The sequence below is a fragment of the Muntiacus reevesi genome, chromosome 3 (genome assembly GCF_963930625.1).
Source record: "Muntiacus reevesi chromosome 3, mMunRee1.1, whole genome shotgun sequence".
NCBI lineage: Eukaryota > Metazoa > Chordata > Mammalia > Artiodactyla > Cervidae > Muntiacus > Muntiacus reevesi.
Window position 1 is genome coordinate 116,616,165 of NC_089251.1, and position 27,298 is coordinate 116,643,462.

Sequence of the window (27,298 nt, forward strand, 5' to 3'; positions counted from 1 at the left end):
CCCCTTTTCCTGCCCTCAATCTTTCCCAGCATCAGGGTCCTTTCAAATGAGTCGGCTCTTAGCAAGTGTAGACCCCTCTTAAGTCCAGGTTTCATCCAACCAACCAGCTAAGAGCTATTCTTAGCTGCTAACGCCAATATACTGATTCCAGAATCTCTAGAATGCCCATATTAATAAACTCAACCAAATGAAAATAAAATTATGTTCGTTTCTTCCTGGTCTAACACCTTTAGAATCCAGTCCACACACGTTCATTCCCCAGGTTTCTACTGATTCAAATGAGCAAAATCCTATAATTCTGTAACCTTCCCTTCTCTAAGGTCAGATTTTGTGGTTACCCACTCCAGAATTCTGGCCTGGAGAATTCCATGGACTGTATAGTCCATGGGGTCGCAAAGAATCGGACAAGACTGAGTGACTTTCACTTCAATATGCTTCTGAAGCATATTGGGATCTGACTCTAGCCACAGATCTGATAGTAATAAGGGGCAGCAATAAGCATTTCCTTTCAACGCAACTACCCAAGGTCTCCAAGTAAGACAGCACCAGCTCTATCAACAGGGGGAAGAAGGGCTGCTTCTGCTGGTAAGAGAAGCAAAGTGTACGTCTGATCTCGGAAGCTAAGCAGGGTCAGGCCTGGTTAGTACTTGGATGGGAGAAGCAAAGTGTAGAGTTTGTGGGTTCAGAACACTAGGATTTATCCAAATCTACTCAAATGTCCCCATTTTTCACTTTACTCTTTCCCAAACAGCATCCTAATTTTCACCTAAGTAAGCTAAATTTCACTGGTAAGCTAAGAATTTAACTTATGTTGTAACTCAATAACCCAGAATCTCTCCTTGATTTTTCATGTACATCAGCCTTGTGGCTACAAAAGACAGCCCTGAGTTGAAAATTTAAAAGCACTTGAGACTTTCACTTTCTTTTTTTAACCTCTCTAGCAAAAGCACCACCATTTATGTCTTCATTTCTTACACAGTGGTCCGTTGTGGCGGCCACTTGGTCTATCAAAGTCTTTTATCCAAAAGACAGTTCATTTAACATGACCACAAGTGTAAATAATCTTTGCTTACCAGCTTACCATTTTCCAATGACAACTAGATTCTTCCTTCAAATCCAACTTAGTCATAACTAAGCAAGAATCCCATTTTTTAGGGTCTGTTATATATAACCAGTTTTGGAATCAAATACTGTTATCAGTTAGGGTTCTGAAGCTTCAGGAAACAAAACTGTTCCACCTATTTTAAGTAGAAGAGAATTCGATACAGGTAAATTAGGTGCTTACAAAAGCACTGGAAAGTTGGGCAAGTGGGCTCTAGGCTGGTGTCCAGGAGACTCCCAGATTGGTCCACCATGAGAAGTGCTACCTCTGCCACCATCAGGAAGAGGAGGAACCAGGAGACCAGCACTGGCTGACTCTGAGACCATACATCACGAACAGTTATTTATGCATCAGGAAGCCCTTTGACATCCACACAAATACTGATGGATACTGGTATACCGCTGGAGGGAAACCTAAGTGCTCTGTATCTTTGCAGGAGCAATAAGGTGGCTAAAGATGACCCTTGAATCACTTCCTCCCTCAACATCCTTGTTTGTGCATCTAACTGGCAAAGCAGATTACATTCAGAATCTTGGTTTCAAGAAGTAGAAGACATACAGTTTTAACTTCTCAGTCTCTAGAGTACAAGTACATTAGAAAGAGGTCAGAGTGAATAAGTACTCATTTATCATTTCCACAAATATCTTTCCTTTGGCCCATCCAAGTAGGGTTGGTGACCAGACATGCCCTCCCCCAGTTTTAGCCTTTTAAAGTTGACCACAAGCACCCCATCTGTCTGGCTTTGAAGATGACTACTCCTCCTGGCCTCAGAGGAACCTAAAATGTCCTTGTCTACACAATCTTGTCCTCAGCCACCTTTTCAACCTTTTACTACCCTCCTCCTTGGTTCACTCTGTTCCAGCCATTTAGGCCTCTATGCTGTATGTGTGTGTATGTGTTTAAACAGACTAAGGATGTTCCATCAAAAGGTGTTTGTACTTTATTCTTCACGTCCGGTATATTCTTGCCTAGATACATGGTTCTTTCTCATTCAAGACTCTAACAAAATGTACCTTTATCAAAGAGGTCCACAGCACCTACCTAAAGCAGCACCATCTACTACTCTTTGCTTTCCCTGCTTTCTTTTCTTCACTGCATTTATCCTCATCCAGACTATTTATCTTGATTGCTTTTTCCCACTACAGCATGAGTTTCACAAGGTCAGGCATTTCTGTGTTTTCTGCATCCTGTATTGCTGCATCCTGTACCTGAAACAGTAGGTATTTCAGAATGAGTGAACACTGCTGTACAAAGAAAGTCAGCTTTCCCCATTTTCTAAGCTGAGAATCAACTTTTCCCACGCATTACTCCTGTTCTCCTCCAGGTGGTGCTGACTGGTCTTTTGGCTGCTAATGTCTAGGAGATACAACAGTGTTGCAAAGGAATAGAGTAAGCTTGCTTTTTCATGCCCTCTGGTCTAGAGTTGTGAGCTTTTTTTAGATGGCACCCATAATCTCCCTTAATTTTCTTCTTATTCCTATGGGAGAAAAAAAATATATGGGCCTTTAACAAAAGCATTTTTGGTACGCCATCTAACAATCTTTACAACTCCATGATTAGGACCACAATCCCCACTTTGGCTAAGTGAAAACACATACAACTCTCACAGCAGTTAAGAACTGGAGTCTAGATAGTAATACAGCTGTGGCTGCAAACTCCTGACCCTTCAGAAGACTTCCTTGATTTTATCCTGTTAATTGCTCCCTTGATGAGGCTTCAAAAGAAAAACAAGTCTTTGAGTTGACAATTTGCATTTCAGAGATTCCCATGCAGTCTGCCCCTTTCCCCAACAAGTTCCCTTTTTCACACACAGACACCCTCTCCGGCATTCTTCCAGAGATCCAAAGTCCACTAACAGCACTTCCCGTCCCAGGTACAGGGCAATGTGCTGAGTCTGCATGCAGTGCCCAGGAGATAAGAATCTTCCAAGTTGGCTGTTGTCCAGACTCCTCATCCTCATCGTAGTAAAGCACAGGCCAGGAAGACAAAGAGCAGGTGCATCTGTGAAAGGAAACAGAAAGCCATCTGGTCTTCAGGGAAAGGATGTTTTCAATTCTTACTCTGAAAAAAAAAAAAAAAAAAAAAAAAAAAAAAAAAAAAATTCTTACTCTGGGCCCAGGGTTAAAGTGACAGAGAAGTTTGGCACTTGGAAGCTCCTTACTTACTGTCTTGAGAGTTAGTAAATCAGGGGCATGAGAGAGTAACTGATTCAAACAGTCACAAAGTAAATTATTGCCAGATTTGGAAACTCACATCAGGTCTCATGAATCTTTTAATTTTTCTGCTATACTATGTATGAACATTCATTTCTAAGACCATTATTCTAGACAGAGCCAAGACCAAGGAGTAGCTCAATTCTGACAAATTTATAAGATCAGATAAAATTAAATATGCTGTGATTTTGATGGCATGTCTCCTCTCTCATTACAAATTCTAGTCAGATTCCTTTGTCCCTCTTAAATAAAACTAGATTGGCAAAACTAGAAAGTTGTTTTTTGCAACAGGGAATGTGTACCGGAAAGCATAACAAAACACCTAGGTATTGCTTGGTGATTAAGCAGAATAGGTACATTTCTTCATCCAGGAAAAATCCTCTGTTCCCCAACTTACAACCATGCAACATTTACTGGGATTTCTGAGGAGCCGGTGGAAGTGACACCCCTTTCCTCCTTGGAAGCACATTTCTAATAGTAAGTATGATGCAGAAAGGGGTAAATAAAGCTTTAACAGGACAACTGCACAGCTGCCTGTAGAGGGCATCTGAGTGACTCCAGCTAATTCTTCAGTCTGACTACACAGTCCAAAACAATCTTGGCTTTGCTTTCTGTCAAGCCAGGACTCGTAGGTTTATAGATGAATGGCAACCCACTCCAGTACTCTTGCCTGGAAAATCCCATGGATGGGAGCCTGGGAGGCTGCAGTCCGTGAGGTCGCAAAGAGTCGGACATGACTGAGCGACTTCACTTCCTTCCACTGCAGTCTGGTTAGAATACCATCTTTCTTCCCTGGGATTAGGAGAGTTCAGATTTATAGACTTGTTAAAGATGTAGTGGTCTGTTTCAATCAAACTCTTGGCTCTGGAGGACTATCCAAGCCAAGGAAAATGAGAGAAGCTGAATTACGACAGAAAATTTTATTTATTAAAATGTGTCCTTCAGTAATATGTTAGCATACATACAATATACACACATACATCTGTACACTCTTTGACACACCTCACGGATTGCCACCATAAGTTTAACCAATAAATTAAAACTAAAAAAGGGGGGGGGGGGCAACGGAGATGTGGGGATGCATGGAACTAAGGGCAAAATTTCCATGTTTCATCTGGTAAGAAACTGCAAATTTCTCAGAATTTCCCTGGGGAAAACCTGTGACCAGAGAATCTCTGAAGTAAAAGTACAGAAATCCCTGCCCCCCAAAAAGATTCCAAAAGATGCAGTTACAAGTGTGCTTCTCAGAACAGGAGCATTCATTCCACTTCATACTCTGGCTTCTGCATCTTCTGGCCTCAGGATAGTCTTGCCCTCAGCTGGGGCAGAGAGGTTCATATGGGCACTTGGGCTTGGTGCACCTGGGGCTCTGGGTGTTGAGGGGCAGGCTGCGGCTTGGGAGCGAGGGGAGCCACACTCATCTGAGGTGATGTCTGGCACGTCATCTGACTGTGTATCAGAGCTCTCAAGGTCACTGCGGATGCTCTCGGGCTGGGCCAGGCTGATGTCCCAAGGTTTGCTGGCCAGGCAGTCTTTCTGTTCACAGCTTTGGTGTTTGCAGGGGGGGTCCTCTTCACCGTTGCCACTGCTGCTGGCACCACTACCACCACCACCATCTTCTTCTTCATTCTCCGCCATCTGTGCATGAACATGGAGTGAGTCCTCTGTGCTGCTTCCACTCACTAGCTGATAGTGACTTGGTTTGGCTTCAATGTCCACTTGGATTTCCATATTGTTGCATTCTCTGTGGAGACAAAATCCACTTTGCTGAATCATGCATGGGTCATGCTACACCTGTTGGTAAAAGCAGTTCGTGGGTTCAGGATTAGAAAGTCCCAAAATATAGGTAAACAGTAGACTAGAGCTCACTTCTAGAGAAAATAAAATTTAATCTAGTACTCAAATAAGATGGAGAAGAACAATTAGATCTCTTTGATGATTTAAAATATGCACACAAACATCTCTGACAATTTATTTCTTTTTAAATTTTTATTGGAGTATAGCTGATTTACAATGTTGCATTAGTTTCTGCTGTACTGCAAAGTGAATCAGTTATACCTATACACAGTCACTTTTTTTTTTGTATCCACTCTTTTCAAAGATTCTTTCCCCACATAGGTCATTACAGAATATTGAGAAGAGTTTCCTGTGCTATATATCCTTATCAGTTATTCTGCCAATTTCTTTAAACAACTAAAAATGAGCTTCCAAAATTCAACTAAGGATCAGAACCTCATACTATCTTCCTCAAAATATGAGAGTGAAAAAGTCACAGCTTTCTATTTCTCTGCTACAATGAGAAGAAACCAGAATCTCTCCAGTAGGGAGTGCTGTAATCACACCATACCAGATACACTAGCTCCTCAAAAATAAATAGGCTACAGGAGCCACATCAAGCAAGAATCAACGTAAGAGCAGAAACCATAGAGCCATAGACATCAGTGAATATCCATCTAGCTTGTTAAGTTCCAAGTGAATAATGACACTGTTGCAACAGCCAAAAAAAAGAAAAGAAAAAGAAAAAGGAAGAGAAAACTTCTAAAAATCAAGTGCTAACAAGAAGAATCAATCAAGAGATGCCAAACACTCCCATACCAAGAATGTGCTCAATGAATCCACAGGGTATACACACTATGTATCCCACAATATGGTACATAGAGCCCTAACATGAAGCATTGAGCTTCTAAGGCCAAAACTCAACCAAAAAATGCAACTTCTCCTAGGCATCTGACTGTTCACATACCTGTCCTGTGGGTTGTAGGAACTGATTATGGAACCGGCCATAGCACGAGTGCTTGCGTTGTCACTAATTGCACCAAGACTGGCTGTGTCTTTGGGGAAAATTTCCTTTTGGACATCGGCTTGGACTTCTAACCTGTGTAAAGAGGGGACGTTTAAGTTAATATGAGACCTGGGTATTCCAAGACAGTCTGCTTCCTGGCACATACCTCTTACATTATTCTCTTGCAAATTGAGTTGATCTGATCTTCTCTAAGAGCCAAATAGCTCAAACATATGCCCACACATTTTCTCGCTTAAAGTTATCTGTTGAAATCGTCCCCTCCTTTCCATCCCCACTGCCACTGCTTGACTTCAGGCTCTCAACAGCTCCCGCATGGGTAACTGCAATTGTGCTCTCTCCAGTAGCCGTAAGTCCAAGTCAAACAACTTTCAGATCAGTGCCAAAGTGGACAATAACCTGATCACTCTACCAGCCCCTTTCTTGGCTCCCTCTTGCCATCAGGCATTTAAGGTCTACACGATCTGCCTCCAAGCTCTGTCTCCAGTTCCACCTCTTACCATAGGTCCTAAATCCTAATCACATTGGATTTTTTCCCCTTACACACCTATACACATTTTATACCTCTCTGATTTTGCATATGCTAGTCCCTCTCTTTGGAAGTTTCCTTTCTCTGTGTGACAAACTCATACTCAGTTCTTAACAACAAAGGAAGCATTATCTCCCTTCATTCTTCCGTCAAACCAGTCACTTTCTGAGAGAAGTGCTCCGCAGCAACTACCTATTTATTAAATCAGTTTACACATCTCTTTCCCACTCAGTTGTGAGTTCCAAAAGAGGACAGGCCACATCTCATTCACACTTTACCCTCCATGTCTTGCACGTACTAGGAACTTAAACATTCAGCAATCAAATCACCCCCAGGCTATGAGCTTAAAGGACACATAAGAGTCAACCTCCAACAAGGGCAGCAAACTTTCCTAATGGTGTCTCAGAGGACCCATAGCTTTTCCTATCTTGGCTCTAATATCATTTGGTTGCACATTTAAGTATTTCCTCATAATGGGTTTCACAGTCAAACCCATCTGACTCATTCACTTCCTATAAAAGGCTTTCACAGAACTGGAACAGCTGGCCTGGTTAAGCTGCAGTTTCAGCAAGTCAGTCCCCAATTATGTCTGCTTATTTACAGGGGTGTTGGTTTTAAGAAAGCACAGCAGTGAATTCTCCAGCATGTGGAGGCGGGATCCCCTAACAAGAGAGAACCAGAGTCAGGAGATACCAACAGGTCAGCAGCAGCCTACAGCTGCACATTCAGTCAACCTCTATCCTGCTGTCTGAGTCTCTGCTCTGCTCCTCCAGCCTTAGATGCCCTTTAGGAATGTGCCATAGTCCAGGAAAATGAGGTAGTGCAATGGAAAGTGCATTGAGTCAGAAACCTGGGTCCTAGTTTCAGTTCTACCATAGATCACTCTCAGAACTGGAAGAGGCCTTTCATAAAGGCCATCTCCTTGGGTGGTTCCTAGAAGATGGTCTGTGCAATGGCTATGCTAGAATCAGCTGGGGAGAATTTTCAAAACAGAGATTCCTAGGTCCCACTCTGGGAGAGTCTAATTTATTAATTCTGGGATAAGGTACTGCAATCTATTTTTAAACGGCTCCCAAGTGAGTGACACGCACTCAGGTGTGGGATCCAGCCCATCTGCCAACTGCTGCTTGACCTCCTAATAGCCAACTGGCCCTCTGGTCTCACTTCAAATACTTCTAGAGGTATAGAGCTCAATATCTACTGATATAATCCATTTCTTCTTTGGACTTTATACAGATTTTTCCTACAGTCTCTATAATGAAACAAAATTCATTTCCCTCTAGCCTCTGCCGAATCATCTTAATTTATTCTCTTGGCATGAGGCAGAAGTCTTAATCCTTTTTTCCACTTCAAGGCCCTTCAGATAACTGAAGGCAAGCATCTCCTCTACCTCTGTACCTTGTTTTGTATCACCTTTACCCCTCCTCAGGCCTCTCTTCTCCAGTGCATTCAAATAACTGCTTCTCACGTAACATCTGCTATGCTCCTCTGAATATGTTCTGTTTTATCTACCTGGTGAAACAACCAACCAAGTCACAACCATTTTAGTCATAAAGACTTACATATTATGAACACAAGCTTATAGAATTGATTTTTCTTATCAAATGGGAATCAGAACAGGAAGGTTATAAGGATCACAGTTATCAATAAGCCAACAAGACACAGCATAAATGCTGTTCAACTAAAAGCCAGTGACAAGCCTAATGGAGGACATAGTCTTGGGAATTCTACAAAAATGCATGCTTTCCCTTCCTAAAAGAGGAGGCCTAACACAGTAGAGGGAGGATCTGAAGTCAAGATTATTCTTTATATGGAGTCACTATGGTACAGTGGGAAGAAACACAGAACTTTTATGTTGTGTCACTCAACCTTTTTAGCCTGTTTTCTGATGGTAAAAGTTAAAAGAAAAACAAAAAAACCCCACCATTGATGATTAAATCAAAATGAGATGCTATATGAGACATGCCTGACACAGAGAAATGGTTCAACATGATATGTCACTTCTCATAATTCTAACTAGTTCTGTCAGAAACTGCTTACCTGCTGTATTTTCCCTTGCCACTGGAAAGAATGCCACCACTCAGTGTGCCCCCTGAGAGGGCTGCAAAGCTGGCTGTTTCGCTGTATGGACCTTGCATAACACTAAGTCCATCTGTAGGGCTTCCACTGGTGCTCAATACGCTAGTGAGACCTTCAATGCTACTTTCCCCAATGCTGGGATTCTTGAGGGCTCGCCAGGCATCTGCCACTGGGGATGGAACCAAACATCACAACAGAAGACAGCACAACATCAAAACAGGGTCTGGCATCTTCTTGCAATGAATCTTCAGAGTAGAGAATAGTCATGTAGAAAATACTCATTTATTCACTTAATGAATAGCATCTACGTGCAGCCACCACGTATCAGGTATTTTAACATATGCTCACATTTAATTTTCCCAAGAAATAGGGACTAATAACCCCAATTTTAAATGAGGAAATGAAAGCTTTGAACTAAATGCCTTGTCTATGGTCAGTCACACAATACTACCATGTGATTCTGAGTCCATTATTCTTTCCATTATACTACAGATGCCACCGAATCAAACATAAATATTTCCAAATACATTTAGGTCATGTGCTGATTTTAGTAGGAAGTTTGAAAAATCTCTGGGGATCTGTGTCTCTCAGGTTAGTTAATATGGTAAAGTGGAAACAACATCAAAGAGTAAGTCAGAAGACCTGCTATAGTTCCAGCTCTTCAGAAGTTCTTAAACCCATTTAACAGATGTTGAGACAAAGGCTTAAAGAAGTTCCCATTAATTGGGGATAATAACAGTCCCGGTCCTCTCTTCAGAGGTGTTGTAAAAACCAAGTGAAATAATAACTGTGTAAAGTCTTCTGAAAATTATAAAGTATTGTGCGGATATAGGACTTTATTATAATTATATAATTTACTATTACCAGCATACTTAAGAATTACTTGGAGTCCTACTAGTTTGTACCTGCCACACAGAGGCAAGTACCAGAGGAATTAACCTAGTAACTCTGGAACAAAGAAATGAAAAGCTAAAAATACTCTACCTCCTATAAAGCTCATTATCCAAAGTAATCCAATGTCAATCTCTCTGTAAAATGTGCTGAATTTTACTGACTTTTATCTTGTGTTCCATAAATTCAAAGGGAAATGAAAATTCTTTTACCTGTGATTGGACCATCATCTTCATCAAACTCAATTTTCACTCCCTTTCCATTGGCTGTACTAACTCCACAGCCACCTCCTCGACAGAGAGAAATAGGCACAACCCCATAGACATAAGCCAGCATAATAGGGACACCAATACCTAGGGAAGAGAAGGAAACATGTCAGGAGGCCATTGGGTTGCAGCTGTCCTGAATTCTCCTTCCCATAGCTGAAGACAAACCACTTTATAAAGGGTCGAAGAAAGACAGAATATGACTATGCTAAAGAAGCAGCCTGGTCTAACAGAATGATGACTGGACTTGGAATCAGAAAGGCCTGGGTTAGCATCCTGGCTTCAATTTACCAGCCATTACAACCTTGGACATGTCTTCCTTGGGTTGCCAACAATCAATGCATGCATAGGGCCTAGCACAGCACATGTATGTTGCTTTCATTTCCCCACTTCCATTCATTGCTGAGATGCTAATCCCAGAACGAATTAATAATCAAACACGAAACAAGTGACTCTGAGGGTTCAGGATCCCCACCCCACCCCTGAGTGTTAATTCTAAAATTTTACTACTGTGGAAGGCAGAGGGGCTTAGTTGTTAAGAGCCCAGACTCTGAAGTCAGACTGCCCTGATTCACGTCCCAGCTAATGGGACAACTTATTGCAGCTCTGTCACAACTATGCTGTTGTGAGGATTAAATGAATACATACAGGCAAAACCCTCAGACCTGCTCCTGGCAAATGGAGTTATGTTATTGTTATTCTAAAACAAACCCTCATGCCTCCCAAAATACTGTGAGGCATTAAGTAAATCAAAATTTTGTTTTGTGGGTTTTATGGCAAGTGGAGAGGGAAGAGGAAAGGTAAAAAACTAGGCCTTAAAGTAATATCCTTTAATTCAACCTTTTAGTATGTGTCAGATGGAGTTCTAGGTACTAACTTAAGAATAAAAGATCCCAAACTCTGATACTTTAGCGTGGCTGATAATAATAATGAAAGTGAAGTGTTATTTGCTCAGTTGTGTCCAACTCTTTGAGACCCCTTGGACAGTAGCCTTCTAGGCCCCTCTGTCCATGGAATTCTCTAGGCAAACATACTGGAGTGGGTTGCCATTCTTTTCTCCAGGAGATCTTCCCAACGTGAGGATCAAACCCAGGTCTCCCGCACTGTGGGCAGGTTCTGTACCATCTGAGCCACAAGGGAAGTTTGATAATAATAACAATAACAGTCCCTACAAGAGTTAACTCCCAAGGTGGGTCTGACACAAAAATGTAGGAGCCTCCAGAGGTGAAACATCTGGCCAGCTGGCTAAACTGTGAGGCCAGAAAGCTGATGGGAGTAGGTGGGGTGGGGTGAGGTCAGGTGGGGGAGGGAGTCGTAGTCTTGGCTAGCTTCTTACCAACGCTAACCGCAGCAATGACAGGGGATGCGATGACTGACAAAGTCACTCCTCCTGTGATCGCCAAATTCCTCTTATGTTTGGAGGTTTTCCTTCCCTCATACCTGCTATGAATCTAAGAAGAAAGAAAATCCAGGTCAGCGGGTTAGGACATCAATCTTTTTGCTGGGGAGAAAAAGGATAAGTAAATATTCCCTTATAAGTTATCTATATTAAAACATAGTCCCTCATCTCAAAGAGACATCTTTCTCACATTTTAATCTAACTCAGACCAGGAAGGTATAAACTAATATGAAAAAGTTAATACAAGAAGAGACAACACAGGCGAGTGAAGTAAGCATTTCACCTTTAAGTCACTGAGACAAACCAGGCCCAGGATGTTAATAAGAACTTTTAGATCTCTTGTGGGGTTTATGAAAATCCATTTAAGAAATTAATGTCATTATTATTCAAGAACCAGTTGGCTTTCAGGCAGCTCTGAAATATAAGTTCCTCCCCATTTCCTTCAAAACTCTACCAATAAACCCGAAGTTGGAACAGGGACAGAATTCAACATCTTACCTTCCTACCAACATAAACAGGAATGCCGATGACCATGGCAGGAATGGCAATGCCAGCAATGAGGGAAATCCCCACTGGGGCACCAATCAATGTGCCCAGCTGCCAAAGAATTTTCTTCTTACGGCTCCATGGCTTCTTGCCCCAGAATGTACAGCCAGAGGGGCTGCAGAGGAAATATGCCAAAGTTAATGTCACTATTACAAATGCAGCTGTTGTTACCAGAGAGTTTGATAAGAGCAAGAGCCTTCTTTTCCATAAGAGTGATTAATAGTTACAGGAGGTTATAAGAAATGAATAAAAAAAAAAAAAAAGAAATGAATATATTGCATAAGGGGAAGCAAAGCCCAAGGTGAGACTATTAAGAGTTCTGGCTCTCTAATTTTTTTGTAAAGGCAGGTCCCTAAACTTGAAACCTCTTTTTCATTCTTTTCTGCTGAACTCTATCCTCTCTAACCCACCAAAATGAACCTACTTCTTTGTGTGATACTACACAGGAACCTATATAGTCTATGCACTTGACATCTCATCCAAACATTTTGTATCCTGCAGTGAAGGAACTCTCTTTGATTTGCATAGTTTTCTTGGCATATATAGACACTGCAAATCATGTTCCTGGGATAAGATATAAAAATATTTCATCACACCCTTTACAACAGTTTCATACTCTGAGTTTGGCTACTTTTACACTTAGTTGTTCTGAGTCCAACCATTATTGTTAACTCCCTTTGTGCCGTCTTTTCTACTAGATACGGTAAGCAATTTTGAAAGTTAGGGGTCATGTCTTATGTACTCCTGTGTCTGTAATAAACTGGTATACTGTAATGTTTGCTAAGTTGGAAATGAAAGTGTTTCATCCACACAATGAATGTTAAATTTGCAAATATTACCTCCTCCAGGACAATATTTGAATGACTACTACATCCAAGGAACTGTAAAAAGGTTAACACTTAACCTTAAGTGTTCATAATACAGTTTAACAAAATTAGACATGTAAACGAAGTAAAAGTCATAATGATGTTTATAAAGGAACATGTAAAGAATGTCAGTAAAGAAGAATGAGGCAGAAAAGGCTGGGGGAAGGCATCACAGATGGAATGGCATTTAAAGTGGCTCTTGAAGACTGGATAAGAAATGAACAGGTGGAGATAAAACGGGGTTGCTGGGAGGTGAGGTGATTAGAAAGCATTCCAGGCAAAGGAAAGAACATGAACGGTCAGGGAGCTAAGAGCACAGAAGAGACACAGATACTCTGGGATGCGGTATTTATGGAAAAAGGTAGAAAGTACATTGGGGCTAGACTGTAAAAAAAAAAACCCTTCAAAGTCATCCTAAGGAAGTTGAACTCTATCTGGAAGGTTAGGGAAAATAGTCACTGGAAGTTGCTGAGCTGGAGAAAAACATGATTGGAAGGGTGTTTCAGAGGAAGTTTTTACAGCTTCCTTATGCTGTAATGAGAGGACAGATGATGTCTCTTTGACATCCTTTTCCCTCAATCAGTAAGGGATGAAAACTATAAATAAAAACAATGGACCTACTGTTTTTACTGATTTAGGTAAAAATCCTGTTCTCTTACTGATTTAGGTAAAAGGATGTCAGAGGGAAGGGTGAGACGAATTGGGAGAGTAGGATTGACATATATACACTACTGTGTGTAAAACAGACAGCTAGTGAGAAACAGCAGTATAGTACAGGGAGCTCAGCTTGGTGCTCTAGAGGGGTGGGATGGTGGAGGTAGAAGGGAGGTTCAAGAGGGAGGGGATATAAGTATACATTTTAGCTGATTTATTTACTTCATTGTACAGCAGAAACTAACACAACATTGTAATGCAATTATACTCCAAAAAAAAAAAAAGGACACTTTCTCATCTCACCTGAGGTAATGCAAGTCTGAGATCTCTTTCATACAAAGCCAACAGAACTCACAGCCACACACTGCACAGGTCATATGATTACAGCTTCCATCATTCATCTTGATAATGTAAGCACTGCATCGTGGGCATGGCTTGATGTCATCTGCTGAGGGGAGGGAGGAAGAATGGGTAGAAAAATACCCCTACTTAAACCTAGTTTGGTTTTATTACTCCCAGGAGTATGCACAAGAAATGAGGCAGTCAAGAATTTCTGATTGAGGATTCCAGATTGTGCAACACACTTCGCTGGAAGGCTGGCTACGTCTAGACCTCAGGAAATTTCATAAAACGGATCCTGTCTCATATTGAGCTGCCTATCCCCCAAACTGGCATCTTCCACAGCACGTGAGCCACACTCTGAGCAAAGAGACTTCCCTAGAGAGAGAGATGGTTCCAAGAAAAATGGAATTTCAGCAGTCAATAGGCTGGTAGAATTAAAAGCACAGTTCTACAGGAAGAACAGTCTGTAGCCTGCATTTGGCTTTAAGTCTTGAAAAATCTTAGTTCAGGAAACTCCTTTCACAGGTTCAACAAGTATCACTGCGGTTTGTTGTTAATACAATACATAGCCTCTTGCCATGATACTTTAAAATTCAAAACCTAAAAACAACTGTGTGTGCTACGTAGCATACACCTAGTAACTTTCACAGCAAGCTAGGAACTAACCTATTAAAAACAAAAAGTTAGGAGATTAGGTTGTGCCAGGAAAAAGTGAATGGTAAATCTTTCCTACTAGCTTCTCCCAAATGACATCAGTGAAATAAAGCACATTTATAAAAGGTAATAAGCCCAATGACATTTTAAAATAGGTTTCCTTTGACATGTCAAGGTTGAAACTCAATGTGTGATACTCCTTCTTTTAAGGTTAATCATTAATCCATACTAACATCACTTGCTTTCCTCAAATCTGTACCCTACTTCCAAAAACTGTGATGTACTTAAAGCTAGTAGGAAAACAGTATAGGTTTAATACCAAATGTCTTTCTGCTCATGATGAAAGGACTGAAAAAGCCCCTAGCAAAAGTACCTAACTGCTCTCCAATCTGAGACATATTACTAAGAAGGCAGAAACTACAGAATTCAGTTTTGCTTTATTCCAAATCACCTGGGTTGGACAGTCTATAAATGGCCAGAGAGAGAAGCTACATATTAAATATAGTATTGAGAGTATTATCAAATAGTTTCTGCTTTCTAATCCTTGAGTCATACATTAAGGTAATCTCTCCCAACTTTGGGCTCACATCATGAAACATCAAATAAAGAGACAAATGATACTACACCAACTTATACCTGGTCCAGATTCTTGTCCATAACTGAGCCCTGAAGTGTGCTTGGTGCGGACTCGCAACGTCTGTGCCCTCTGCTGACGGGCCATATCGCACGTCTGATTTGGATGCCATATTTGTTTGCAGTGGTAACAGAACTCAGTCTGGCAGCCTTCCCTCTCACAGGTCAGCTTTGGGCAGCTGGCACAGCCATAGGCAATAACTGCATACCTGCGTAAGGAAATAGGATGAGATATAAGCTAAGACATTATGCATTGGTTCCAGCGGGGTAACACTGTTTGGTGTCCCCCACCACTTCATTCGGTAGAGAGGAAAGAACACACATATGTGTAACACGCATGCATATTCTATGTGAGAAAGTCAATTTCTTCTAAAAATTCTAAAAATTCTAAAAATACAAATTACTTCCTGAAAAAATAGGAAAACATCATATTTAGCCAGATTTTTTTTTTTGCCATGTTGAGTGGCATATGGGATTTTAGTTCCAACCAGAGTTTGAACCCATATCCCCTGCAGTGGAAGCACAGTCTTAACCATTGGACTTTCAGCCTGAATTCCCAGCATGTATTCAGTCATAGCTTAAGCTGCTTTGGGAATAGTTTGTCATAGCAAGTTTCATAAATAAGGGTACAAAACTATTTCCTTTTGATGGTTTGCTATATTTAGAGAAATCAGAATTTGTTTAAAGGACAGAATATTTGTATAATAAAGAACAATAGAAAAAAACTAAAGCAAGTATACTTTTAAAAAAAACTGTGGTATAGTTCATGTACAATATTATGTTTCAGGTGTACAACAATGATTCACAATTTTTAAGCTATATTTCATTTATAGTTATAAAATTTTGGCTATATTCCCTGTGTTGTACTATGTATCTTTGTAACATTTTTATACATAGTAGTTTGTATCTCATAATCCCCTACCCCTATCCTGTCTATCCCATATTCCTTCCCTCTCCCCCACTAGTTTGTTCTCTATGTGTGTGTGTCTGTTTTTTTTTTTAATATTCACTAGTTTGTTTTATTTTTTAGATTGCACATATAAGTAATATCATTTATATTTTTCTTTCTATGGCTTATTTCACTGAGCATAATATCTTCTGGGTCCATCCATGTTGTTGAAAATGGCAAAATTTCATTTTTTATGGCTGAGTAGCATTCTATTGCATATGTATACCATATTTTTAAAATCCATTCATCTGCTGATGGACACTTACTTGTTTTCATATCTTAAAAGTGAAAGTGAAAGTCGCTCATTTGTGTCCGACTCTTAGTGACCCCATGGACTATATATATAGTCCACAGAATTCTCCAGGCCAGAATACCGGAGTGGGTAGCCTTTCCATTCTCCAGGGATATTCCTAACCCAAGGGTCAAATCCAGGTCTCCTGCATTACAGGCAAATTCTTTACCAGCTGAGCCCACAAGGGAAAACCAAGAATTCTGGAGTGGGTAGCCTATCCCTTCTCCAGCGGATCCTTCCAACCCAGGAATTGAACCAGGGTCTCCTGCATTACAGGCAGATTCTTTACCAACTGGGCTATCAGGGAAGTCTTATATCTTGCCAATTGCATATCTTGGTAACTTTCATATTTTGGCAACAGCAAATAATGCTGTTGTAAATGCTGCTATTAAGGTGCATGTATCTTTTTCAATTAGTGTTGGGTTTTTTTTTTTTTTTTCCCCAGATGAACACCCAGGAATAGAATTGCTGGGTTCCAGAGGTTTTGCAGGTGGCACCAGTGGTAAAGAACCTGCCTGCCAATGCAGGAAACATAAGAAACACAGGTTCCATCCCTGGATTGGGAAGATCCCCTGGAGGAGGACATGACAACCCACTCCAGTATTCTTGCCTGGAGAATCCCATAGACAGAGGAGCCTGGCAGGCTACAGTACACAGGGTCGCACAGAGTTGGACATGACTGAAGTGATTTAGCACACACGCACACATGGTAATTCTATTTTTAATTTTTGGAGAAATCTCCATACTGTTTTTCATAATGGCGAAACCAATTTACATTGCCACCAAAGGTGTATGACGGTTCCCTTTTCTCTGCGTCCTTGCCAGCATTTGTTATTTGTGGCCGTGTTGATGACAGCCATTCTGATAGGTGTGAGATAACATCTCACCGATTTTAATTTGCATTTCTTTGATGATTAATGAATGATGCTGAACATCTCTTCATGTGACTGTTGGTCATTTGTATGTCTTCTTTGGAAAAATGTCTATTCAAGTCTGCCCATTTTTCAACTGGACTGTTTTTGGTTTTTTGATGTTGATTTGTATGAGCTGCTTATATATTTTGGATATTAACTCCTTATCACTCATATCATTAGAAAATATTTTCTCTCATTCAGTAGGTTGTCTTTTTGTTTTGTCAATGGTTTCCTTTGTGATACAGAAGCTTTTAAGTTTAATTAGGTCTCATTTATTTATTTTTTTTTAAGAAATACTTTTTCCAAAATTTACTTATTTTTTCTGGTTGTGCTGAGTCTTTGTTGCTGTGCACAAGCGTTCTCTAGTTGTGGTGAGTGGAGGCTCCTCTTCACTGTGGTTTAGGGGCTTCTCACTGTGGTGGCTTCTTTTATCACAGAGTACACTCTCCAGGGCATGGGCTTCAGGAGTTGGTATGCTGGCTCAATAGTTGCAGCTCATGGGCTCAAGAGCTTGGACTCGGTAGTTGTAGCAAGTGGGCTTACTTGCTCCGGGGCATGTGGAATTTTCCCGAACCAGGGATCGAACCCATGCCCCCTGCATTGGCAGCTAGATTCTTATCCACTGCACCAGCAGGGAAGTCCAGGGATCATTAATTTTTGCTATATCCTCTGCTTTAGGAGACAGATCAAAAAAATATATATATATTGCTACAATTTATGTCAAATAGTGTTCTGCCTATATTTTCTTCTAGGAGTTTTATGATTTCAATCCTTTTTCATTTTTAGGTTTCACAGTGAAGCTGACCTGATGACAGACTGAGAGGCAACTGAAAGCTCACTTTATCTTTCCATTATTTCTTCCAACATGAATGTACACCTTGAAATATCTTCTTTCTTGACAGGTTTCAGAATCCAAGAATACCACTCATCAGTCTTGTTAATCAACATGGAATATGGCCATTATTTCCTCCTAATCTCTTCTGATACATATTCTTAGTTATGAAACACAATTCAGGATCTATCAACACCAACCAGCATTAACTAAGTTTCTTACAATTTATGTTTATTTACCAAGAATTATTTTCCTACAAACAATCCAACGTATTTACAACTATTAGCCTTTCTAACTCTAAAAATCTCAACTAAATGCACAGGCTACCCTAGTAAGTGGACGCATTTAAAATAAGAATTTTTTAAAAAAAGTAATTTAAACAAACAAAGAAGGGAAGACAGCAGTAGTGAAAAGTTCAAACAATTTTTAAACACGTCAATGACTGCAGGCTTGGTGTTGTCATCCCCTATGCCATGCTCTCTTCCAATAGCCAAAGACCTCAAACAAACAAAAGAATAATAGCATTTTCTTAGATCTATTTTATAGTTTGCTTATTTGATTGTACATTAGATATTTATGACAGCAACTTAAGTTCCAGGCTTATCATAGATTCTGCAAGTTGATTTGAGAATGACACTGAAAATATCAATGACAAGGTTTCATCTATGTTACATAATACAGGCTGTATTAAAACCCTTTTCATAAAGAGCAAAGTGAGTTCAATGTATAAATGCAAATGATTCATATCCTGTAGGAGTTCTGAGCAAATTTATCCCACCTAGTTGCAAAATAACTACTAAAGATAAACAATATTTTTCCTGAAGAAAGTGATTTGCTTGCTACTTTGTGTTAAATAAGAAAGGTACTAGGTGATCTCAGAAAAAAGTATTAAGTCAACTTCAGACAAGACAATACAAATTAGACTGCCAGTCAGGAAGCCTTTGAACATTTCATAATATATGTCTACCTCACATAGTGGGAGTAATATTTATTAACAGATTTGTTTTCTCTCTTTTTTTAAAGAACATTTGATAGGACTGACAATATCAATTTTGGGTGTGGAATTTTGAAGGAAGTAAAATAACCTCAAATACTCATGAACCTACAGCAACCTATTATTGTGACACAGAATTACTCAGGGCACGAGACTTGGCATTCCAGTTTTTGGGTGCCTAGTCTAGGCTCTTTGCCCCTGACTCATACTGCATGACACTGAGCTAATTAAAATCTCCAAACTTTAGATTCCATCCCTAAAATGGAAGTATAGGTGCTTGCTGCTTTCCAGTGTAACTAAACATGTTTTAAAACTGCACTTGAGACCTTGCCCTGAAAGTCATGGTATAAATACACGACACATACTGTCCCACTTCCTGGCCTCTGCACACCCTGTTACTCTCTGCCTTGAAACGCCCTTTCCTTACTTCTTGCCCTGGCAAACACTAATCCGTTTAAGAACCAGCTCAAATGTCATCCTTTCTATAAAATCCACTTAACCTCTCCAGGCAGTTGGTTGCCCACTTCCTGTCTGTGCATAATTATTTCACAATACTTAACACATTATACTGTAAATATGTTTATATGTACGCTTCCCCCAACCAGACTAGAAAAATACCAACCATTTTTTAGTCTCCAGGGTCTAGCACCCTGATTCATGCTTAAAACACCTGTTTTGAAGGAATGATATAGAGACCTTCTCCTCTTCGGGTTTTTTATTTTATATGGGGCCATTACATTTCCCTAAAGCAATCTTTTAAACTTATCTATGTATCTATTGGTTTTCTGTATGCTAATTACTATAACTTAATCCTAAAATTCTGTATAAGCCCTTTTGAGGAGTAAATTCCTAAATTCTGAATAGGGCAATCTCCTACCCTAGGTAGTCAAAAAAAGAGAAAAAAAAAACTATTTTGTTCTTTCTCTTCTCTGGCCTACATTGGAATCTCTCTTGTACTCTGCTTTCTTAGCTCAACAGAGCATTCAGTATGGTAAAAACCACTACAATATTGTAAAGTAATTAGCCTCCAACTAATAAAAATGAATGGAAAAAAAAAAAACAACAAACCTATGTCCTAGAAAAATAAATAATAAAAGTAAGGTCTAGGAAATTACACGATGCTAAGAAAATAGAAGCATCCTTTCTCCCTCTTAAGTTCATACAACTTTTATTAATTTTGTCAATTTGCTATCTTCAGAAACATTATAACGTGACAGGCTAGACCACAACATTACCTTACTCTGGCCTGGGGGGTGGAAATCCCATTAGTATGAATTTGATTATGCGCCAACAAATCCTGGTAGTTAAAGAAATGTGTTCCTATATTATGTCTATACTTCACCATTCCAGGCCATGTAACTTCATTAACAAACAGACTCTGAACATATATAAGGGTGGATGACACAGGCCAAGTCATCACAATGAGCCATACTGTCACTATCTTCCTTTTTACTGTCCTAGTTCAAACCCATATCATCTCTTGAACAGACAACAAGACTATCTGATCTGCTTATTCCCTACTCCAATCCAAACTCCAATGCGAAAAGTTTATCTATCATGATGTTACTCTTTCACTTAAAATCCTTCAAAAAAAAAAAAAAAGAAAAAAGTTCTTCAAATCTATACTTCTTTGCATGGCATAGACAGACCTACCAATTTGAATCCAGTCTACCTTTTCAGATCAATCTCAAGTTACTTCCCAGATAATGCTCCCCATATAGCACACCCAGAGGCTAACCAAACTAGCCTGCAGACTTAGTCCTGAATTTACATACCTCCATGCATTTGCTCATAACATTCTGGTTTAAGATGCCTAATTTTCTCTACCCTCATCTTTGTTTGCCTGGTATAAATTTCTACTCATATTCTTCAAGCCCTGATTAGGTATCGCCTCCTCCATGAAGTCTTTAGTGACACAATCATGCAAAATCCCTTTCATCCATCTTCTAAGAACACTTGTATTTTCTTCAGTATCTATTACACTGCATTTATAACTATCTATCTGTCTCCTCCACCAGGCCAAACACCCTGTCAAGAGGACCATGTCTAAGTACTTTTTGCTATACTCAGAACTCATATGATTCAACACCATATGATTCTGAAAAGGACTGCTGATTACCTGTCTGTCCTCTTCTTGTCCACCCTCCTCTTATCTGTTTCTCCTCTCAAAACTGTGGTGTTTGTATTCTTTACCTTCCTTATCAAAAACTACTTCCTTATCAAAAACTACTCATCCCATTCTTCTGGGACCTAATTGAAAGACTTTGTTCAGAGTTGTAGAAAAAGTTAGAAATATAGATATCTTAGTCTAGAGGAGCTCTCAATTCACTCAGAGCACAGGATTTAGTGTTAAATAAGGACACTAACAGAAGACAAGCCAGAAAAACTGTTAAAGGAGCTTAGAAAACTACAAACAACGAAAGTTTCAGGTATGCTTTAAAGATGTCATCAAAAAAACAAAAATGAACATGTTTCCTGGTGATCTAAGTTTAGGGAAATTATATTAGATTGAAGATTTACCCTGCATATTAGCATTAACAAGATTTACAGTGTATATTAGAATTGTTTAAAGGGTCTAAGGAGCTCAGAAATAAGAGTTGCTTTATTTTGTTCAATCCAACATTTTCCAAGCTTATTCAATTCCAACACATTTTTCTTTTCAATAATGCCTAGACCTTGAGAAATACTGATATAGGTGAAAAATAGAAAACAAGATCAAAAGATGGTTGAAACCATAAAGGCTCTCAAATCATAAGGATAGATCAAATAAATAATATGTTCTTAAAGACATAAGTCATCATCTTATAGGTCAGGTGTGAGCAGTTTTAAGCAGGGGAATGATATAAAATGCTCTATTTTAGAATAAATACTTTGGCTAATATGAGAAAGATACACTGGGCTGGAAGATGATGTAATAGTGGAGGGTGGGGTTGTAGGGGGATACAGAGGTGCGAAAATGAAGCAACAGAGTTAAATTAAGAGAAAAGATTCAGGAAAGCTTCACAAAGGAAAAATCCTTCCTCACTGACTAAGAAATCTGTCTTGCTCATGAATGTATTAGGGACAAACAGAAGCTTCCTGTTTTTAGGATAATCCAGTCCAGTTGTCTACGAAGGCCAATAGACAATACTACCTTCTGGGAACAGGTATGCAGGGGGACTCTACAGGAGACAAAGGCAGCAATGAGAGGCTGAAGTGGTGAACTGCACAAAGAATTTAGGTCAAGACAGTCTTACCTCCTATTCTGTACAGACGATCTGCCCCCTGTATGCCAAGAAATAGTCTGTTGTCTCCTTTGCCAAACCCTCAAGTCTTCTAGGACAAACCTAGACAGCGTATAGTCGAAAAAGGTCCATATAGTCAAAGCTGTGGTTTTTCTAATAGTCATGTATGGATGTGAGAGTTGGACCATAAAGAAACCCGAGCCCCCAAGATTTGATGCTTTTGAACTGTGGTGCTGGAGAAGACTCTTGAGAGTCCCTCGGTCAGCAAGGAGATCAAACCAATCAATCTTGAAGGAAATCAACCCTGAATATTCATCGGAAGGACTGGTGCTGAAGCTGAATCTCCAATATTTTGGCCATCTGATGCAAAAAGTTGATTCAGTGGAAAACACCCTAATGCTGGGAAAGACTGAGGGCAAGAGGAAAAGGGGGGTGACAGAGGATGAGAAGGTTGGATAGCATCACTGACTCAATGGACAGTCTGAGCAAACTGAGGGAGATAGTGAAGTACAAGGAAGCCTGGAGTGCTGCAGTTCATGGAGTTGCAAAGAGTTGGACATGACTTAGTGACTGAATAACAACAACAATCTTCTAGAGATTCTGAAAGGGTTTAAAGACAGGGCACTTGAGAGGAAAACATTACATGTTTACATGATTTGGAGGTTTCTGAAAAGACTGCTTAAGTAGAGACTCTAAAGGGTAGCAGATCAATTGTACTATTTATCAACTGTGAGATACTGGGTCCCACACTTAAACTTCTCTGAAGGAGAATGGCCTTCTCCTTTATCAAATGAGTTTACCACCATCTACCTGCATGAAACTAAAGTGAAATTATTTGAGTGAAGTTACAGTCTGAAGATTATAAAGGGCTATAAAAATGTCAGTTATCTGTATTCTGAGTAAATTTTATCTCATTTGAAAGCATGTTTTAAAGGTTATACTTGGTGGGAATTGCCTGGTGGTCCAGTGATGAAGACTCAGCAGCTTTCACTGCCATGGCCTGGGGTTTGATCCCTGGTTTGGGAACTAAGACATGGGAACTGTGCATGCACAGCAAAAAAAGAAAAGAAAGACTACATTCAATAATACTGTACTTAATAATATTAATGTGAAAGTTTTCCCACAGAAATTGGTTCCCTTATTTATGAATATAATAAAATTGTATTCAAGTATAGGAAAAGAAAAATTCAAGACTCTTTTCTATGTCCCCAAAATATTCATAAACAAATAATCTTTTAATATATAGTGCTTTTATCATAAGTAATCACAGTGAAACTAGCAATCAGAACTCTGTAACATCACGCATATGCTTCCCTCACCCCACCAAATAGACACACACACACACACACACACACAGAGTAAAGAACTTGATAAATTTGGCTGACAGGAACTTTATCTGTGGTAAGATGATCAGGTATGAGAAGAAATTATTGGGGTCTTAGGCTTCTCTTCTAGTTCTCATCCATGACTTTTACCTGACTCAGAAGAACAACAGTTTGATTAAAACAAAACAACTATTTTTCTCATGACATTAGAAAGAGATGGCAAAACCACTGGCCACATCCCCACCTATTTGAGAAGTGATAGAAATACAAAGTTACTCCCTGTTTATCTAATTACTTCATCTGAATTTTCAAAACACTGAAAATATCAATCAGGATTCTCAAGTAAGGAAAAGATTAGGCTTATTTCAGACAAGAAAAATAAAAGTAGGTAAGAGGCAGTTAACAAGAAGAATCAGAAAAGAAACCAGATTCTAGCCTCTTTGGCTCTCTCAATGTTGTAGGCCATACTTGATGAAATGACCCAAACAGTAGCATCCCCAAAAATGCTGATAAGCTTGTGCTCTATAAAGCTCTGAGAGAAAAGAATACTTACTGGCTTTGGTTGGAATTAACACCAGTGTTCCAAATCTGGTTCCACCACCCACTAATTGTATGACCCTAAATAAGTCACTCAATTCATTTAAACTTCAGTTTCCTTATCTGTAAAACTAGATCAAATATATCTTACAATGTTGCAAGGATCAAATTAAATTATGTATGCATGACACACGGATCCACAGATCAGTCCTGGGTGTTCATTGGAAGGACTGAAGCTGAAGCTGAAACTCCAATACTTTGGCCACCTCATGCGAAGAGTTGACTCATTGGAAAAGACCCTGATGCTGGGAGGGATTGGGGGCAGGAGGAGAAGTGGACGACAAAGGATGAAATGGTTGGATGGCATCACCGACTCAATGGATAAGGGTTTGGGTGGGCTCCGGGAGTTGGTGATGGACAGGGAGGCCTGGCGTGCTGCGATTCATCGGGTCACAGAGTCAGACACGACTGAGTGACTGAACTGAACTGACACATGGGTAGTCAGATTCTAGTCTGCTTGCTTTCCTTACACTTCACCTTCTTTAAAGCCACAGATTTAAAAGTTATATTAAAATTGTTATAATTTTTTAATTAATTAAAAAAACCTCTGGATAATAATATGATAGTAATTCAATACTTGACTAATATAAAAATGGCCTAATTCTTTAATAACTTCCAAGTCAGGAATGGTGTAGAGTTATCATCAAGATTTTAAGTTAATTCCTGTCTATTTTATTTTTTTAAAAATTCCTGTCTATTTTAATTGATGTGAGCAAAGACAGCGATTGACTCAGAGAAATAAACAAAAAGAGAACTTTCCCAGAAATAAAATGTCAGTGATGCCACATTTCTCAGTTAAAATTCAAGGAAATTCACATCTCAAAAAGGAGATAATATACTATTCCAAAATGAACCAAATAGTGTTCTCTTAAGTAAATATTCCTTTAGTTCAGAAAATAGATCAATACTGTCTGTAAAACTTCAATATCACATAAATTAACTTTTTAAGACTAGGAAGACTACCAGATCGCCAGATAAAAGCAAACTTTTCCAAGGGCCTACAAGGTTTTTTTCTGATACTTAATAACTGAAAGTGAAAGTGACCTACCATAGACAAACACCTCAACCTTTGACCACAACACTTCAAAGTAATTTAGAAACCTCATCTCAGTGAGCTTAAATAAGACATACATTCTAAATAAGCTTGGCAGAATAGAAAAATAAATTAACTCATCTTACTCCCCTAAGACACTCTATGACAGCTTCTTTTGAAGGAGACAAATAGCAGCATCATGGAAATCATAAAACAGCCTTGATATATAGGCTATGATTAAAAGCCCTCAGTTCTTTTGAAAGAAAAGAACACACAGCTTTTTACTAGGAGTCCCTAGCCTCTTTTTGTCCTCAAAACATGACAACCAAGAATAAAATGATCTGGCCAAGGTCACAGAGCAGGTAATGGCACAGTCTGATGTCCCTCTTTCCTGCACGCAACCATCTGTGGGATGTACTGACAGTAACACACAATCAGATTTTAAAAAGTAAAGGTGGGGGGGGGGGTGGGAGGCACCGGGGGTGGAGTGGGAATTCAATTTCCACTGAATTCTCTAGATGGCAAAATCTAGTGGTGTTAAGAGTTTGCATCTACTGCCTATTTTCTCACTGACCTTAAAAAGTCAGCACACACACTGCAATATCAAGAACTCAAGATCGGAGGAGCTGGGAACCACATTTTCTCTTAAACATCCTTCTCAGTGCCCCCCATTGTCTCTCTGGACAGAGAAAGGGTCTGTCCACTCCACACCCTGCCCAAGGCAGCAGTGTGGCCACAGGGGTGGCCACACAATAGCCAGGCACAGAAGACACACCACAATGTCCAAGTTGCCCCCAGAGCGCTGCCAGTGAGTTGTCCTTTCCCGCTAGAGCCATTTCAGTCACCTGCATCCCAACTTTCAGCAGTGGTGGTCTCAGGAAGAGCACACCTTCTCCTGCAACGCTGCAAAGTTTGCCCCTAGTCAAATGGACACACCCCTCCAAAGCACTGCCCCTTCAGAATGATGTTCTTATTCCGTCCTTTGCCAGATATCCCCTCCCTATCCTCATTCAGAGATACCCCCTTCCTCTGGAGAGGGGCGTTCGCTGGACCAAAAACAGCCTCTGCCTCCTGACTTGATGGACAGCTCCCTTCTAACCCACAGCTCGGCCCCCACCTCAAGTCCTCAGGCAGGGGTTGGGTACTGGGTGCGTTCACCTCACGCGTCGGCTTGCTGATGGTTACCGGTTACCAGCCCGCCGTAACTGCCGCCTGGCGTCCCTCCCTCTGGTCATCCCTCACCTCTCTCTCCACGCTGGGACACGGACACACACACACACACACACACACACCCGGTGCGTGGAAGACCGCCCCTCGCGGCGGGCCACACGCAGGGTCTAGCCTTCGGCCCCAGGTCCCCTCCGCCGCGGCCACCGCCCCAGGGCCACGCCCCCGCGCTCACCCGCAGTCCGGGGCTGGGCACCAGCGGCAGTCGGGGTCCGAGGCCAGGTAGCGGCGCAGCATGAACTCCTCGTACTTGTGCATGAGCGGCGGGTCGGCGAGCAGCAGGCGGATGTCGTGCGGGTTGAGTCGCTCGCTGCACTCGGGGCAGCTGATGGGGACCCGGCTCTCGCTGATCTCCAGGCGCAGGTAGTGGCGGAGGCAGTCCCGGCACGAGCGGTGCGGACAGCTGAGGAGGCGCGGGGCCCGCTCCGGCGGCAGCCGCACCAGGCACAACGGGCACTCCACCTCCTCCGGGCCCGAGCCACCGCCCTCCGCCGCCTCCTCATCGTCTAACCCGGGCCCCACTGTCGCCGCGGCCTCCGCCTCGGCCTCGGCGGCCGGCTCAGCGGGCAGCGCCTCGGGCGGCGAGGCTTGGGCCGGGGCGGGCGGCGGCGGCGCGGCCGGGGGCGGCGGCTCGGCCTGCGGCTTGGCTCGGACGCGGCGGCCGCGGGCCGAGGAGGAGAAGACGCTGTGGAAGGTGAGGCGCCGGCGCCGGCCGCCGCTGCGGCACTTGGGGTCGGGCGCAGCCGCGTGTAGGGATGTAGAGCGCGGCGACTCGGAGTCTTTCTCAGAGCCCATGGTCCCCAGAGGCCGAGGGGCGAGGGGCGCCCAGCGCCACCACAGCTCCCGCCTCAGCGCCCCCTCAGCCGGCGCCCCGGCCGCCGCCGCCTCAGCCGCCCTCCCAGAGATAGAAACCGAGCAGTAACGACGAAGTGGTTAT

The 27,298-nt window shown here is 41.1% G+C and overlaps 1 protein-coding gene across 4 annotated transcripts; it reads right to left on the reverse strand.

Annotated features, from left to right (window-relative positions):
• Positions 1–475: 475 nt before the first annotated feature.
• On the reverse strand, positions 476–27,298 carry RNF19B (ring finger protein 19B). Of its 4 annotated transcripts, XM_065930333.1 has the most exons (10): positions 26,537–27,294; positions 14,978–15,183; positions 13,649–13,793; positions 11,778–11,940; positions 11,217–11,331; positions 9,827–9,967; positions 8,685–8,892; positions 6,059–6,190; positions 4,549–5,059; positions 476–3,103 (listed from the first exon to the last, which is right to left on the reverse strand). In XM_065930333.1, the coding sequence occupies exons 1-9, from the start codon at positions 27,154–27,156 to the stop codon at positions 4,585–4,587; spliced, it is 2,205 nt and encodes a 734-aa protein (XP_065786405.1). In that variant the 5' UTR covers positions 27,157–27,294; the 3' UTR covers positions 476–3,103; positions 4,549–4,584. The 4 variants fall into 4 exon arrangements, with proteins under 4 accessions (XP_065786405.1, XP_065786406.1, XP_065786404.1 ...); XM_065930334.1 differs by lacking the exon at positions 476–3,103 and having other exon boundaries at positions 4,221–5,059; positions 13,649–13,790; positions 26,537–27,293; XM_065930332.1 differs by lacking the exon at positions 476–3,103 and having other exon boundaries at positions 4,221–5,059; positions 26,537–27,293.